This window comes from Lissotriton helveticus, chromosome 1_1, assembly GCF_964261635.1.
Source record: "Lissotriton helveticus chromosome 1_1, aLisHel1.1, whole genome shotgun sequence".
Classification (NCBI taxonomy): domain Eukaryota; kingdom Metazoa; phylum Chordata; class Amphibia; order Caudata; family Salamandridae; genus Lissotriton; species Lissotriton helveticus.
The window spans coordinates 472,572,097-472,590,368 of NC_136057.1; the positions used below are offsets into that span (position 1 = coordinate 472,572,097).

General features: G+C 48.0%; 1 protein-coding gene across 4 annotated transcripts in view; it reads left to right on the forward strand.

Annotated features, from left to right (window-relative positions):
* ARFGAP3 (ARF GTPase activating protein 3) overlaps positions 1-15,285 on the forward strand; it is a 469,979-nt gene extending 454,694 nt beyond the window's left edge. For all 4 annotated transcript variants that reach the window (XM_078673894.1, XM_078673892.1, XM_078673893.1 and 1 more), the window contains one exon: positions 14,037-15,285. In XM_078673894.1, the coding sequence (XP_078530020.1) occupies positions 14,037-14,054 (18 nt within the window). In that variant the 3' untranslated portion in view covers positions 14,055-15,285. The remainder of the gene's footprint in view (positions 1-14,036) is intronic.
* Positions 15,286-18,272: the final 2,987 nt, after the last annotated feature.

Sequence of the window (18,272 nt, forward strand, 5' to 3'; positions counted from 1 at the left end):
TTACCCAAGTTGAGCTATTGGCATTGTTAATGATAATGCCTTTTATTTATTTTTTTAAAACCCAAACATAAATATAGGGTATTGTTATTTACAATGCCAATAGCTCAAACTCATGTAAATGTGAGACCTATTGCATTGCAAATGTGTGGTTTTTTTTTTGCAGATTTATATAGCCCGAACTCGACCCGAAGGTATTACATTGCTTTACATGAGCACCAGTTGTGTTCTACAAGGACACATACATTTTTTGGTAGGCGCTGGGATTAAGTGATTTGCCCAGTATCACAGGATGCTGAGCCAACACTGAGGCTCAACCCCAGTTCCCCAGCTCCAAAGTCGGCAGCTCTAGCCGTAAGGCTATCCTCTCCCCTGGTAAGCCAGAGACCCCCACGCCCCCAAGGAGGCTCCAACTTAAACTTTTCATTATGAGCAGCCCCCTAAAACTTGTACCCGATGTTTAGCTCTGGCTTGATAACCTTCCTCGTTATTGTTACTAATTATAAATTGACTGATCTTTGGCCTGCACAAGGGACTATTTTGAATCTGAAAAGTGCCCTCGATCATTGCGCAGTCTCACATTAAGTCTTCTCTGTGACCTGTATAGGGAAAGGCATAGCTTTTGGACACTTTTGCTCCCCGTCGCTGGTAAAGCTAACAGGACGAGCATTAATCTGATAAGCAGTATGTGTTCAAGGCTGTGATTACACGCCAGCTGGTCTCAGCCAGTTCTGGTCTTTGGCTTCCTAAAAGACTGATGATGACTGCCACAAGCCCGGCCTATTTTCTAGGCTAATGCTCCCTCGTTTTTTCCCCCAACATAGAGTAGCTACATAAATTTACTACGATGTGGTATATGAATCCCCTCCCCCAGCACACCCATATTAAGATACCTTACTCTCCTTTTAAATATAATACTGGTGGTTTGACACTAGATCCAATGTGTTGCATGCCGTGTACATCCCCTCCACTGGGCATGCAACTGCCCACTTCAAGGGGACTGGCCATCAGTGGAGTCAACATAGTCTAACAGGGTCCCAATGAAGAATGACCAAATAGATCCAATCAATCAATACACCACTTGATGCCCCCTTGCTCGTGCCCGAAACTGCTGACCAGTGCAGGCCAACATAGATAGCAATGACACCAACCGCTCATGCGCCGCCTCTCTGTAGGCTAGTCTGTTGCCCTGTCACGTGCTATGTGGACGTCCTTGCACGCACTCGCCTGCCTGTAAAATCATTGAACTGGAAAACAAAATAAGCTCTGGCTAAAATGTTGAACCCACCACTCACAGCAGCAGGCCATGAATATGACACGTGCTGCTTTTCATGGGTGGGTCATGGAGTAAGGAATCGTTATGGGGCAAGGGATCGTGACCCTGCTCATACTCTCGAGCTGACCAGCTGAGGTTGCCCCCTTTATGTGTAGAACACTGAGGGGGGCTCACACATGGAGCTTATGAGGTGTCTGATAGCCCCTCGAGTCATCATGGCATCTCATTTTGGTCTGAACACCTCATGGCCTGCAGCCCACAGTGGTCAGCTGGCCCAGCCCGGAAACTATGCTGCCTCACAACCAGGACCAAGAGCGCGTGTTAACCCTCCTCCCCAATTCTTTTTACAAAAAACTAATCTTGCTGTAGGTTTTATTATGCTCTCCAGGAGGAGGGTAACAAACAGACGTAATTCACAACGTAATCGATCCAGCTGTAAGCACAACTTTCGCCTTTTAACTATCAAAGCATACGTCGTACTAAAACGTTTAAATGAATATGTATCAGTAAGCACTTTAGTAAGAACTGCTGCCACTTACGTCAGACTTCAAAATATCCCCTTGAAGACTCCAGCAGTGCGACCAGGGCCTGCCTGCCCCCCGCCCTGCAGTCAGAAAGCACTTCAGCCCCCCTGATGGTCAGGCCACCTGGCTCTACCGAGTCTGTGTCCTGCAGTGCTACAACAGGCAGATTGCACAATTGGAGGGAGGGTGGGGAGAAAAGAGGCACAGACAATGGGAGGGAGTGCGTTGGTAAAAAAGGCACGGACAATGGGAGGGATGGTGGGGGTAAAGAAGGAACGGAGGGAGGGAGGGAGTAAAGAAGGTACGGTGTAAAGAAGGCACGGACACCGGGAGGGAGGGTCCGTGGATGAGGTTGTAAAGAAGGCACCAAAGCGCGTCGTGCCTGCCGTAAGAAAAACTTGATAACGAAAATAGTGCTTAAAGACAAAATAACAGGTACTGTGCAACAACCAAAGTAAAAGGGCCAGTCACCATGGGAGGTGACAAATGAAGACGAGGTGGTACTAAGGAAGGACTAACACGCCTCTTTACGAATCAGAAGCCAGCATTTAGGAAACACAATCCAATGGCAAATATGGGTGGAGAGACGGCGGGGCTTCAATTTCCTACTTCACCACAACAAGTCTCACAGAGCAGCGCATGCGTGCTGACTCTACGCTCTACCTAAAAACTGGCTGCCCTGGGCGGAACAAGGGCGCCCAGTAGTGTGGCCAGGCCCCAGTGGAGGGGTTCCGTGAGACCAAAATTGGCCCGGGAGCAGGTCCACGCTGCCCCCTTCCTGTGTTTAAACAAACAAACTTTATTATTATACAAAGGGTAGGCCACAGGAGATTGGGTCCCTGGGGCAAAATTCAGCTTGGGAAGGGAGGCCACCTCCCCCCCACCCCTTCCTTTATTTAAAAAAACACAAAAAAACAAGAAAAAGGCGGGCCCCCGGGGCTGGGGTCCCTGGGGCTGTTATCATGCTAGTGAGGGGAGCCGTGCGTCCCCCTCCCCCATTTGAAAAATACCTAGCCCCGTGGGGTCTGTACTAGTTGGGGGTTGAAGTCCCCTTGGCTGCTGAGGGTCCTTAGGCCGAACAATCACCTCCTGTTAACTCCAGTAAGTCCTACACATCGGGATTGCTAAGAGGTCTTCGGAGGCCACATCCCCTTTCTCAACCACTCGACAAACATGTCTCCTGGTGCATGACTGGTTGGTGAATTAAGTCCACTTGGATGCGGAGGAAACTTGGGGCAAAGAAGCCCTCCGGGTACTTTCTGTAAGTCCTACACAGTGGGATTCTGGAAAGCTTGTCAGAGTCCCTCCCCTCCCCCTTTCTCCACCACTCTCTAAACGCCATTACTACTTTAAAAAGTACTCACTGACCGCAGCGTGCATACTTTGCTTACTGCTAAGCTTTTAACTTTTTGATTCTTGCACGATGGCGCTGCTGTTTCTTGAATACAAGCGCTGCCTCTCACCTTTGCTACTTTGGGGGTGATATTTAGCTTTAGTTCCTGACCTCGCACTATAATTGTTCCTCACCCCGCATTTTGCGGGATTTAGGGCGATCTAGGTCCCGCTGTTCACCGCGTCACGGCGATTCAGGCCGCCATCTTAGGTGAGGGAAACTAGGTTGGGTGCCGATTTACGGGCGCCATCTTTGTTGTGGGGCTAGAGGTTTTCCTCTTAGGACTCCCGCGCTGGAGGAGCCTTTAAAACCGGACTCTTCTCGCTGGCAGGTTGACTCACTGACCGCAGCGCGCATACTTTGCTTACTGCTAAGCTTTTAACTTTTTAATTCTTGCACAATCGCGCTGCTGTTTCTTGAATACAAGCGCTGCCTCTCACCTTTGCTACTTTGGGGGCGATATTTAGCTTTAGTTCCTGACCTCGCACTATAATTGTTCCTCACCCCGCATATTGCGGGATTTAGGGCGATCTAGGTCCCGCTGTTCACCGCGTCGCGGCGATTCAGGCCGCCATCTTAGGTGGGGGAAACTAGGTTGGGTGCCGATTTCGGGCGCCATCTTTGTTGTGGGGCTAGAGGTTTTCCTCGTAGGACTCCCGCACTTACGGTTATTTAAGATGCTTTCTTCTCAGGCGCGCAGCGTAGGCGCGCAGCGGATGCGCCGTGGACGCGCCGGAGGTAAGCCCGTTTGCGCCCGTTCGCGCACAGGTCACGACCGGCACCGGCAATACTGCCTCTTCCGTCTGTTCCCACTTAGTATATTCTAGAGATGAGCTTACTCGATTTGATCAGCGCCCCAAACCGAGCGGTCGTTCAAATACCACCGCCAGCCGTTTGGAGACACTGTCCTGCGGCTTGCTTAATGTTAGATCTCTTAGTAAGCATCATGTGGAAACTGCTCTCCTCATTGAATCACATGAGTTAGATGTGCTATTCCTGACGGAGACATGGACTAGAGTCGACAGTGTGGTGGAATTGGGCCTTGCCTGCCCCACGGGCTATAAAATCAGGCATAACCCTCGTGTAGGGTATAGAAGGGGGGCTTAGGCCTCATTTTTAGGGACACACTGAATCTTTCACTTCTGGAGATTAAGGAACTTCGGGGTTTTGAGCTGATGGGCTTTTCCTTAAAAGGTCAGGGAGGTGTCCTGCACTCTGGGCTGCTGTGTTACTGACCTCGTGCCAACACTTTGTCAGCCTTACCTGAACTGGTAGATCTTATTTACGATCTCTCCAACACTCATGCCAGGTTAACAGTTCTGGGAGACTTTAATTTGTGGCCTAATGGGCCCTTGGACTCAGCCTATAACCTGACCCAGGCTTGCGGTTATATTCATCTACAGCAGCTGGTGCTCTCCCAGACTCACCTGAAGGGTCATGCTTTGGATCTGGTTTTTGCAGATGTTAGTCAGGTAGTGATCAGGGACATAATTCCCCAATGCTGGACGGACCATGCCCTTGTGCATTTCACCCTACTCCTCCCTGCTGACACCTTGAGGAGTGGCACCACGGGAGTTACCACCAAACTTAGTAGGCAATGGTCCAGGCTTCTGAAACATTCTAGCCTACCAATCCTACTATCAGGGGGTTTTACCCTGGGAGGAAATGTGGAGGAGAGTTATGCGTGCCTCAGCCAGCAAATTACAGAATCTCTGGACAAAGCAGCCCCCTGGCGGAATGCAAGGGATAGGTCTAAACCTGCCATGCCTTGGTATTCAAAAGATCTCCTCCAGCTGAAACTTCGGTGTAAGCAGGCGGAAAGAGCCCGGAGAAAACAGTACTTGGAGCCAGGTAAAGCCTTCTTTAAACAGACACTGCTGGACTATAAAGCACACATTAAGTGCGCAAAAGCCAAGTTTCTCGAGGAGATGTTGATGCAGGCAGTGAATAAGTCTCATACCTTGTTTAAAATCGTTAAGGATCTTTCCCATCCTGCCTGTGCCACTAATACCATCCCGGCCTCTCAATCCTTATGTGATTCTTTGGCAACAGCCTTTGAGGACAAGATTGCCACTATTTTGAGCAATCTCGGTGACCCGGCTACTGCTACCCTCCAGCCTCGGCTGAACTCGGCACCTTCAGCCATCTCTGGGGCCCATGAGGAAGCCGGGATACAGGCACAACTGGACAGCTTCCCTCCCCCTTCCTTAGAGGATTTCTGCCTCTTGGCTAAAGGCGTGTCCTCGGGTTCTCCCTTGGACCCGATGACTCATAGATTTTGGAAGGTGTTCCAAGAGGAACTCTTTCCTCCTCTTTATGCCATCTGCTGCCAGTCCCTTAGCCCCGCCAGGGTTCCCGAATGTTGGAAACTGGCTGTGGTCTCTCCTCTTTTGAAGAAGGCAACGCTAGATCCTACATGCTCGGCGAATTACCGGCCAATTTCGTTGCTTCCCTTCCCCATTAAGATCCTGGAGAAGTTGGTCACCAAACATCTGTCCAGCTTCCTAGAAATTAATACCTGCTTGGATGTGGCCCAGTTTGGCTTCAGGCCAGCGCACGGCACTGAATCCGCGCTGGTGGTCGTCCTGGACGATCTTCGCTCGCGAGTCGACTCTGGTCGGGCAGCCTTTCTAGTGCTGCTCGATATGTCGGCCGCGTTTGATACGGTCAGTCACGCTATCCTAATCAGCAGACTGGAGGAAATTGGGGTAGCCGCCCTGGCCCGGGACTGGCTGGTTTTCTATCTTCACGATAGACGTCAGGTAGTAGCCTTGCCGCCTTATAGATCGGAGATCAAAAAAGTAGGGCAAGGTGTGCCCCAGGGGTCGGCAATCAGCCCTATTTTATTTAATCTCTATCTCCGCCCTCTGGTCAGGCTGATCAAGTCTTTTGGTAGCTCGGTTATCAACTATGCTGATGACACGCAGCTCATCTTCTCTTTTGAAGGAAGTGATGCCGTGTCTCAGGAGACTTTTCATCGTTGCATGACAGCCACTGCGGAATGGCTGCATTGTAACTCAGTTTAACAGTTCTAAAACCGAGGTACTGCATTGCTCCATGGATCGTACCCCCCGTCCTCTGCCGGCTGACTTTTGGCCCATTTCTTCCCAGGGTACAGTTGTAGCAGCAGATTCCGCCCGCAACCTGGATGTCATGTTCGGATCAAATCTACAGCTGGATGTATTTGTGAATAAAACAGTCGCCACATGCATGATGCTGCTTCGCACGCTGCGTAAGATTCTCCCCATGCTTCCAGTCCAAGCCAGACCAGAGGTAGTGCGCAGTATCATTTTAAGCAGGCTTGATTACTGCAATGCACTGCTTCTGGGCGCACCTAGCACCTTGATTGGTAAGCTATAGCGAATACAGAACATGGCAGCCAAGCTGGCTTTGTCTCGGCTGCACTCTGACTCCTCTTCTGTAGTGCTCGTTGACCTCCATTGGCTGCCTATCCACCAGCGCATCTACTTTAAAGCATCCTGCATAGTTTTCAGGGCCCTTCATGGTCTGGGGCCTGTTCCGCTGCAGGAGCTGTTCCTCTGGTACACGCCAGCCAGACCTTTGCAATCCTCATCGGCATGCTTGGTGGCAGTTCCCAGAATTCCTAGGAGTCGGATGGGCGGCCGCTCCTTTGGATTTACTACGGCCAAGCTCTGGAACTCCTTACCTTTGTCCCTAAGGAGTGCAGGGGAACTTATCTCCTTTAAAAAGGGATTAAAATCTTACCTTTTTCCTAGGACAGCGTAACATCGTTATAGTGTAACATCGCGCATGCTCAGGAAGGTCAAAGCGCCAGGATACCCTTTGGGTGACAGTTAGCGCTATATAAATAGGCGATACATACATACATACATACATACATACATACAAAAACAAAACAATTCACCAGAAAAAAACAAGATTAAAGGAACTTTATAGTTAGGAAATTAAATTTTTTTGAAACCTTAGAAATTCACTGAAAAAACCAAGGTTGCACGGATGTTCTAGTTAGCCTCAGGTTTTGTTCTTATAAAGCAGTTATAGTTAGCTGAGCTAACTATAACTCGTGCCCCCGCAGTGCACTACTTATGACCTCACATATTACATCACTCATAACCTGGTCAGTGACATTAATGAAGACAGCTCAAATGACCTCACTGATGACATCATCCACAAAATTACTAAACACCCACTCACACCCCCATAGCACCTTTCATGCACCCAATCAACCATTTATAAAACCAACCCAATCACAGACCCATACCAGTCACTCACTGATACAACACTCATACAGCCACTCACACACTGAGTCAGTCACCCATAGAGCTACCCACACACCTACTCACTCACCCATACAATCACACAGCCACTTCCTCAACCATACAGTTACACACACACACTCACTCATAAAGATACTAACACATACTTACTCACCATATACAGTCACTGACGCAAGCTCCACCTCACCCGTACAGCCACTTACCCATACAGTCACTCACTTACCCATACAGTCACTCACATACCCCATCACTTAGCTACACTGCCTTTCACATACCCAGCTACTCACCTATATACCACTGACATATGCAATCACTCACTGACGGCCATACACCCTCACTAACCCATATAGCCCATCACACACATACCCACACACTGATGATTTTGAGATGTCTGAGGAAGGGCTGCAAGAGGCTGGAGCGGATGTGGAGGAGAGATTGGAACGAAACTAGCCGGAGAGAATATCGGGCGGCTCTTAGTATCTATAAATCCGCTATCCGGGTAGCGAAATCCGAGTTCTTCGAGGAGAGAATAGGCTCATCGTCTAATTCCTCGAAAGAGTCGTTCAGGGTCATCAAAGAACTCCTGAAAGCTCCCGAACCGCAGGTCGTTTACAACAATCCTCGTGAGAAATGCTCTGAACTTGCCTCTTTCTTCAAAACCAAAATAGATAAAATCTTGGCATCTCTTCCTCAGCCAGCCCAAGAGACTCTCTTGGGCGGTAACCCAGGGTTTCAGTCCAGGGCACAGTCAGTGGAGCTGGACTCTTTCGGTCCTGTCACTATGGAAGAAGTCCTTGGAGTCCTGGCGACCATGAAGAGTGGATCGCCGAAAGACCCTGCACCAATGAAATATTTGAAGCAGGTAGCCCCTACCATCGGCGGCCCAGTGACGGACCTTATAAACCTATCTCTCACCCAAGGAGTGGTGCCCCCCAGTTGGAAGGGAGCGGTTGTCAAGGCCCTTCTGAAGAAGCCCAATTTGGACGCTGGTGACCTCACTAACTTTAGGCCTATTTCCCTGCTCCCTGGTATTAGTAAGGTGGCAGAGAAGTTGGTGAATAGTCGCCTATCGGGCTTCTTGAAGTCTAATGCCCTTCTGGGTGACTCCCAAACTGGTTTTCGTCCCGGGCAGGGAACGGACACTGCCCTGCTGGCAGTTGTGGAGAATGCCAGGAGCATTCTGGATTCAGGGGGATCAGTGGCAGTGATCCTCCTGGACCTCAGTGCGGCATTTGACACCGTAGACCATCAGGTGTTACTCCAACGGCTGTCGGGGGTAGGGGTCTCCGGGATGGCCTTGAAGTGGCTCGCGTCCTTTCTGGAAGGCCGGACGTTTGAGGTATGGGAAGGCCATGAGAAATCATCATCGGTTCCTCTCCAGTGTGGTGTGCCGCAGGGCTCATTGCTGAGCCCTACTTTATTTAACATTTATATGGCCCCACTGGAGAGTGTAGTACTGCCACTGGGTATTAAGATCATCAGCTACGCTGATGATACTCAGTTGGTAGTAGGGCTTCCCCAGTCGGCAAATCAACCCGACCGGCTGCACACGTGTTTGGTTAACATCTTCACTTGGATGTGTAGCTCATCACTCAAACTTAACGGCTCAAAGACGGAATTGATGATGCTAGGGAACTCCTCCCCCTCCTTGTTATCAAGGAGTTGGCCCAGCTGCTTGGGAGGTGCACCTACCCCCAAAAAGGAGATCAAGAGCTTGGGGGTATGGCTGGAGCAGGACCTTTCTTTTAAGACACACGCCAAAAAGACCGCTGGCGTGTGTTTCGGTCTGCTCCGGTCAGCTCGTAAGATTCTACCTCTCCTCCCAGTGGCAGCCAGAAGATTACTCATCCAGGGTCTCATCATTTCACGGCTGGATTTTAGTAATGCTCTGTTTCTGGGGGCCCCAGAAGCGACCTTAAACAAACTGCAGCAAGTGCAGAATGCTGCGGCCCGTCTCCTGACGGACCTTCCCAGGCGTCAGTCAGCTCGCCCCGCGCTGAAGGCGCTACATTGGCTCCCTGTCAGGGAGAGGGTGAAATTTAAGGCACTCTGTTTGGCCCAAAAAATTTTGCAAGGGAAAGGTCCTCCTATCCTGCGGGATATGGCTCAGTTTTACAAGCCCTCCCGCGCCCTTCCCTCAGACCATCTTTATCTTTTGCAAGTTGCAAGGGTTAGGAGGGCAAGAACCGGTGGCAGAAGATTTTCCATAAATGTGGCTACACTGTGGAATTCCCTCCCCTTGCATCTACGCCTGGAAACGAGCACTTTGCGGTTTCGTAAACTTTTAAAAACCCATTTGTTTCCTGCCTAAATGTTTGTGCTTCTTGCTTTGGTGTTTCTTTCTGGATGAGCGCGGGGATGCCCAAGGGTAACCAGGCGCGTTATAAAACTCGATTAATCAGTGACGTCACTGACCATGTCATGAGTAATGTAATATTTGAGGTCATAATAAGTGCATTGCGTGGCGCTGAATATCACTGGTTTTGTATGATTGAAACTTGAGCTTAACTTTAACGTTCCTTTAACCTTTGTGTGTGTGTGTGTGTGTGTGTGTGTGTGTATATATATATATATATATATGTATGTATATATGTATATATATATATATATGTATATATGTCTATATATATACATATATATATGTATATATGTCTATATATATATATATATATATATATATATATATATATATATATATATATATAGCAGTACTGCATGCATACAAATACTATGGCATAACAATGGAAGAAAGACAAATTAATCTACAATAAATTGCATTGTGTGCAAGTCGGAGGAGAAGAGAAAGCAGCTCAATATTAGTCTTGGTTAGTGGTTAAGTATATTGAGTTTTGGTCAACTATTAGCCACTGCATTCAGTGCAAGTAAGAACAAGCATTGGCATAGCCAATAGGTCTTGCCTTTGGGACCTTATAAGTATTTAGTTATGCAGTCCAATATCCTTACTGCAACATTAACTGTTGCATGGCTAAACACTTATAAGGTCCCAAAGGCGAGACCTATTGGCTATGCCAATGCTTGTTATACCAAGCCTGGGGGGGAGAGGGTGTGAGTCTGATTAGACTGTTTGGGATTTGGAAAATGTCTGTTGTGGCACATAGGATCTCAGCCTTTTAATGTGGAATGCAGAGGAACACACTCGCATGTACTAACATTTGTACTTGACATGGTATGTAAATGACTCGAAGACAATGTATTGATTGGCAACTTGTTTGTTGCATGAAATGTTAGTATCGTTTAAAAATACCAATAAATAAAATACAAAAATTCTACTGCTGAGCCACCAAAACTTAAGAGATCAGAAGTAGCTGTCTTAAGGTCTGAAGCAAAAGCAGCAGGCTGATAGAAGCACATCTTTGTGTTCTCCGAATCAACTGAATTGGCACACAAAAGTGGTCGACCAAAGCACACTAAGGCCTGCCCTACTAATTTATTTGTGTCATCTTATGCTGTAATTAGAAAAAATTAAAGAGGCTTTCTCCACATGCAAAAACAACCTATAAAATTGATTAAAAAAAATCAACATATGATATACGGACCTACTTACCCCTTGAACCTCTTTGTTAAAGACTAAATCAGAGCATGAAAGTGGAGGACGGCAATACGAAAACATTAGTTGGTGATTTTACATATGAAAGCAGAAAATCAGGGACCTCAAGCCTTTTAAATGATGAAATAGATCAAAATGCACATAAAAAAAGCAAAGAAATAAAAGGAAAATATATAACAAACAAAAGGAAGCATAACAAACGCAGAAATACAAAAAAGGAAGGAAAAAGTTAGGCAAAAGAACAAATGAAAAATAAAAGGATAGAAAAACAGGAAATGCATTGCTGTTCACTTTTTGTGGTCACTACCGTCTGAAGATGCTAGAGCAAAACCCTTCATTATCTGCAACCCAGTAGTCTGAGGGATCTGATGTGCAACAAGTAAATAAACACATTGTAAGATGACTTCCTTTTAAAAGGTATTTACTGAAGATTCTGGAGAAAGCAGTCTGCTCTTTTTCAAAGCACATACTTGTGCTTGTGACGCGCCGCTGCGCACTCCCGCAAGGCTTATGCCGCCACAAGCACGAGTATGTGCTTTGAAAAAGAGCTGCACAACGGCTAAAGGTCTCCTATGCAGCGCATGCGCGCATCATAGGCGAGACCCTTAAAGGATGGAAGACAGTTCTTTTACCCCACTCCTCCTTTTAATTTAGCCCATAGTTCATTGAATCAAATGTATCTCTTTGTATTCACACATATTGTATTGTTGATATCGCCCCATTTCTCAGTGATAAGCTACCTCAAAGCTTCAGGGGCATGCTTCTTTGATTTGAAGTGTCCCAGTGCCCCAGTTCTTCTTCATTTAATTCAGCTGCAAAGTTGCAATATTCGTAGTTTGATCCTCTCCTTTGTTTGCCTTACCTAACACTTTTCACTGACATCCCATATTTCACATGCATACTGTTATAATTGGTCAATTCATTTAAATCACACATTTGTACTCAAAACATTTTGCCTCCATGCATAGTTTGCACTCTTTACATGTCATATTTGTAATGCCCAAATAAGGGATCAAGGTTAAAAGCTAAAAACAGGTGAAATCTCTAGGTGAAACACCAGGGAAGAGGAAACGTGGTAATGGGCGCAGAAGCACTGTTTCCGCCTATGATAGTCCTTAAAATTGCATAACAGGAAGGACTTCTACATCAAAGAGTTAATGAGGCCAGTGATATCTGCAGTTCTGGGGGTGACGGAGTAGGAATACTAAGCTGAAGTCTGCATAACATCAGATCCTCCCTATATCTTATGTCTGTGCGGTCTCCTTTGTATGTAGTGGTGAGAAGTGGCCCATTAAGGTTTGGGGTGCAATAACCATGGTAAAAGATGGCTAGTATCCTATTGGTATATTGTTTCCTGTAGCAGCTATGACCACCGCTTGCCGCATTCTCTCCAGATATTCACTTTCAATATGTGTTTTTAGGAGATCCTTTTAGTGAGTATCACAGCACTCACTTCAACTGTACATGGCATTATCGCGTCTCTTAAGTACGAGTGCCTTTCATATCTTACAATCTGTCAAAGCAGGAGGTGATGAGTGGAGCGTTGATGCTGGTGGAGTGCTGCCCCCATGGTCCACTTGCAAGGGTAGTCGGTAGTCCTTCTAGCCTTGAAAGCATCTGGCCAACCTGCAGTCTGCTGTGGAGTCCTGGAGTGGCCAGGCTCACATAAAGGGCTCTTACGTGATTTTAAGTAACTGGGCCTCGGCCATACTGAAAGCTTCTGCTCACTCAAAACCTACAAGAAATTCCAATCTCTTCCCACCCTCCCCTCCTCCCGTTCCCCAAACGCAGTGTGTTTTAGTCTTAAGGCCTCGTTCATTGAAGAATTGCGACAAAGGCGATGATTGTTATAGGTCAGGTCTGAGTCGAGAATGAAACCCCCACATCACCACAGAAGAGGTTTTCCGTGTCCTGCAAGGAGAACCCGCTTCATCCAGCCTGTGCAGATTTGTTTTAAAATATTTCAATTTAGACCATAACATAAGAGTAATATTTGAAAAGAGCCTCTCTGTGCAGTTTTATGTTACTGAGGGAACGGTAAATACCAGCCCTGTCATTACCCCGTTGTTGTAGGACTGAGGGAAACATTGATGCAGGGCGGGTGTTGAAGGAGTTTGAGACGTACAAATAGAAAATGATACGTAACTGTTGCAATATTATAAATAATTTAATATAGATGTTTTACGTAAGCCTTTGAGAAATCCACAGCACTATTCAGAGAGTGGTAGCCTAAATCCACTGAAAGGGTTATAGGGCCACGCTCACGCGCCAGGAGGATGTGGACACTTGTAGGCCACTCTTGGGCCCACGGTGCTTCCTGTTCTTACATGTGTAATACTATGTGCCTTCTGGGCAGGTGCGGATGCCAGTCTTTATTTACTCATGAGTGTGTGTCTTGGTTACCAGATTGTGCAAGGCCTCTTTACGCCTCTGATAATCCTCAGTCGGTTTATAGCACCGAGACCCATTGATTGAAGCCTCTTCGAGGTCGCATCTGTAAACCTCAACCGTTCACACAAGTATAGATTTCCAAGTTTCAAATCAATGCCAGGGAGGTGGATCGGACACTGACCTGTCAGTTACTCCAAAGGTTAAATATCAGAAGTGATTTGTATCGTGCGGAACCTTGCCAATCCACGCTACCTTTTTGCAAGTGTTCGTTTGTTATTTTTCTTGAAGCTTTGTTTTATGCTTTTAAAAAAGGTGGCTGTAATATATTCAATTGGACATCTTAAAATCGAAATAGCATTTTTATACTTATATGTTTACCTTAACATAAAACCTCAAGTTCAGACTGATGGGTATCTTCATGCTAATAACCGATGTGTATTGTAACCCAACTCAGTGGTACTCATTTTATTCAGTTTGGGAGAATGAATGGTTGAATAGACCCTGGGCTACGAACCTCTGATGCCTGCGGACCCGTCTTTGTATCTACAGTGTTGATGTGAAATTTGAGGTTTACTTTTGAATTTATTATACAATGATTACAAATCAATTTACTTGTATTATTTTTTAGGATCGGTACGGCTCCTAAGAAGCTTGGAAAGAAATATTGTGCACAATTTGATTGGATGTCTCAAGAGAGAACAATGGTTACCATCCGAAATTGTATGGAGAATGGTTCAAAACTATTGAATATTTTGTAGAATTGACCTTTCTTCTGTTCGTTATACATGTTTTTCTGTTTCTATTTTTTTTAAAGAAATGTGTAACCTTTTTTTCCAGTAGTAATAGTTTTAAGACTCCAAATCTTAAACATATATAAAGCTTTTCTTCTTTCTAGCTTTACCCTGAGGTCGGTTCATATAAAACATTCAATTGTTACTGGAGTGAAATGTGCTCTTGGTGTTCGACCTACTTGACATGGTGGTAAAATGCTTGTGGACCTCAACCATAAACAGACTTTTATCTTTCCAAATCAGCTCAGATTTCAGCACCCAAGTCTGTTACTATGAAAAGGAGATGAAATAGGACCAGAGGGTGAAGTTTAGTAAATGGAAACAAAATAGCTCGACATCCCAGACATTTATTGTCCTCTGTTTTTGCTCCTTTTATGTCATTACAAGCTTTGTTCTGTCAACAATCTTGGAATGATTTGGCTTCATATGCGTTTTGAAAATTGGAATGAGGACAATTGCAGTGAGACAAACATTAAACGCCTCAGTATAATATTTTTACATCGAAACAAACCTAGATTGTTCTTTCTTTCTATGATTCCCGGTTAGACAATCATATGATGTTAGTTGGAATAACTAATACCGAGATCCTCAAACGGGAATATTAAAAATGACTTGCACAAACCCTTTATTTGGATATGGGTCTAAGTTCTATTTATTTTTGATCATTTTTAAGACTTCGAAACTCAGCTGCAATATTCCTTAAGTGCTTTGAAGACAGGATTCACTGTCGTAGAATGATCTGTATACATAGCAGGTATTTATCACTAGAGGACCAAATCAGTAACGGGATGAAATTGATTTCTACTTAGTATAGTATACATGTGCTTAGATTTTATTTGTACTTTAATCTTTCTTTTTGGAAAATTACCAGTTTTGGTATGGATGATAAACAAGTCTATGTGGCTGTGTTTTAGACAGCAAAACGTGTGTTGGCAGAGCGAAATGTACTTGTTCAGAACTTTGTGACTCGCTCAACAGTTTCCAGATCATAAAATGTACTACAGATTTGTACACTGTAAAACATACTAGAAACTTTTTTCAAGAGTTGTGACAGTGCAATCCCCTAATAAACAAAACTTTTCAACAGTTGTGTTTCTGTGTTTCTCATTATGAAAAGGTAAACTACGGGGTTCCTGTGGGCTATGTTGACGCTATCTTTGTTCGATAGTTTAAGATAAAGTGCCTACACAGGATCGGGGCTAGTGTTAAACCTAAAGAACATATCGGGCAGTGTGTCCCTAGCAGAATCCAAACACAAGTGAAATAATTAGCATTTCATAAAATGAGCTCTCTGGAGTCAGTACCAAAATGTAAACCAGGAGGGTGTGTTCAAATATTTTTAGAAACAATACAGAAGGCAAACATATAGCAGTCTGAAAATCTGCCAACATTCATAATAATCACTCCTTGGAAATTGGCATTAAATACAGAAATCAATTGCCATGAAGGCCAGCAAAGTTTAAAGCAGTAGATGCAGCATGTGCAAATGTGAAAATATGCAAAATTCTCAAAGTCCCAAGTATGAGAGACTGGCAAAGGGAGATGAAGAAGACTGGCTTATCCCAAAATGTATTATCTATTATAGAAATATAAGTCAATGCAAACTGCAGAGTCAGCATATCTGAAAGAAACAGGTTAGTATTAGATTCCTTACCTTAGAATATCCCCAGGCGTCAGTCTGGATCCGGAAACTTTTGCGTAGCAGTACCCCTGCGCGTCGGTAGGCGTCGTCTGCAGGCGTCCCCTGCGGCTCCGCGTCCGTCGTCGGCGTCGTGCGCCGTGATGACGTCGCTGGAGTATATAGACGCCGCCTCCGCGCGCTGACGTCAGTTCTTCTTTTTTCCGCGCCAGTTAGCGCAGATCCGAAGAGCAGTACTCCGGTCTTTGACCAAAGTTTTTGATTACTATCTAACTCTTAAGGTGCCGGTAGGATGCCCGGTTTTAAGAATTGTGACGGGTGTGACCGCACGATGTCGGTCACGGACCACCACCGACTCTGCCTCCGGTGCCTGGGCGCGGACCACGACGTGGACTCCTGCGTCGACTGCCGGGCCTTGACGAGTAAGGCTAGGCGGGAGCGGTCCCGCAAGCTACTCGAGCTCCGGGTGTCGGACCCGCGTCGAGAGCGGTCCCGCCGGAGGTCGAGGGAGCGGTCGAGGGAACGGTCGCGGAGCCACCACGAGCGCTCCGGAAGTCGTCACCATTCCTCTGGTTCCTCACGTAAGAGACACAAGAAGTCGGGGCGTCGTCATCGTACCCCCGACTCCCCCCCGACGCTCGCGCGATGCGGCCGGGGGTTCGGGTGGCCCCACCCCCGCGGCTCCGCGTGGGTCGCCGGCGCTGCCTGCTCCATACCCGACGGTCCCTGGGCAAGGCGCGTCGCGTGAGGAGATAGAGGAGTTCCTCATGGCCATGAGGGCACTATCTCCTCCGACGGGGCCTACGGCGCCTGCGGGCCCGGCGGTCCCGTCCGGGGGCCCGAGCGGTTCGGGTGCTCCTACCCCGACGCCGTCGGGTGCTCCGGCCCCGACGCCGCCGCCGGCTCCGGCCTCGGCGCCGCTGGGCCCTTCAGGGTCGACGCCGGCTGGTCCGCCGGCCTCTCCGGCGCTGATTCCATCCTGGAAACCCATGGTGCCGCCTCCGCGCGGCGCCGGGACTCCGACGCCGGCTCCGGCCGGCGTCGGGGCTCCGGCGCCGGCTCCGGGCGGCGCCATCCCCTTCCCTCTCCTACTCCGGACGCGGAGTCGGACCGGCATCGTCCGACGCCGAGTCCGGCGCCGATGGGGCCCATTGACCCCGAGGAGCCGGTCTACATCGTTGACTCGGAATATGGTGAGGAAGCAGATTATGGAGAGGGTTGGGAGGGGTCTGAGGACCCTCTGTCACGCGAGTGTCAGTACGACGTGGACTGGACAGGTGACTTGGGTGACGCCAGTGGTCTGGACGACTCTCCTAACCCTGGCTTTGTCTCGCCTCCTACTGTGGCTTCGGAGGCTGGGGCTGCTTATTCAGTGGTGTTGATGAGGGCTGCCAAGGCTTTACACCTTGAGCTCCCCGTCGCGGTCGTGAGGCCTAACATCCTCACTGAGGTCTTCAAACCGCAGTCATGCCCACAGGAGCCACTGCTGCCGTTCAATGAAGCCTTGACAGACGTTCTTTTGGGCACGTGGTCCAGGCCCGCTTCAGGTTCGCCTGTTGATAGGAACGTGGCCAGACGCCACCGTCCGTGTCCGGACGACCCCAAGTTCCTGTCCACCCATCCCACCCCTGAGAGTCTGGTGATCCAGGCCTCTACTTCCCAGACCGCATTTCCGTCAGCCCCGCCCGACCGGGAATCAAAGAGGTACGACCAGTATGGGAAGAAGGTCTTCTCGTTCCTGAGTTTGGGGCTGCGGTCTTGCAACACCTCGTGCCTCTTGGGCCGCTACACCCACTCTCTGTGGGATACGGTCGCGGAGTGTCTGCCAGAATGCCCGCAGGAGGTACGGGCAAAGCTCGGCAAGGCTATGATTGAAGGCCGAGACGCAGCACGATATTCCATCAGGTGTGGTCTTGATACGACCGACTCGCTGGGCAGAGCGATGTCCACGACGGTGGCGATACGACGCCACGCCTGGCTGAGATCCGCCAACTTTTCGGCGGATGTCCAAAATACTTTGATGGACATGCCGTTCGATGGCAGTCGCTTGTTTGGCAACAAAGCAGACCACGCGCTGGAGCGCTTCAAGGACTCCAGGGTCACAGCCAAGTCCTTGGGTCTCTCGACCCAGCGCCAGCAAACGGGTTCGTTTCGCTCCTTTCGTGGCCACGGAAGGGGTGGTCCCACACGTGCTGCCAGCCACGCACCGCAGAATACTTCTCAACGCGGTGGCGGCCGTGGATTCCGCCGTGGAGGCGGTCGGGGACAACGGCGAGGTCAGGCCACACCTCCCCCCGCAGCATCAGCCTCCAAATCCTCCTAGTCCGAGCTTTCAGGCCCATGTGACGCCAGTGGGTGGCAGGGTTCGCCATCACCACTCCCGCTGGCGCACCATCACATCGGACAGGTGGGTGCTGCAGCTCGTCCGAAGGGG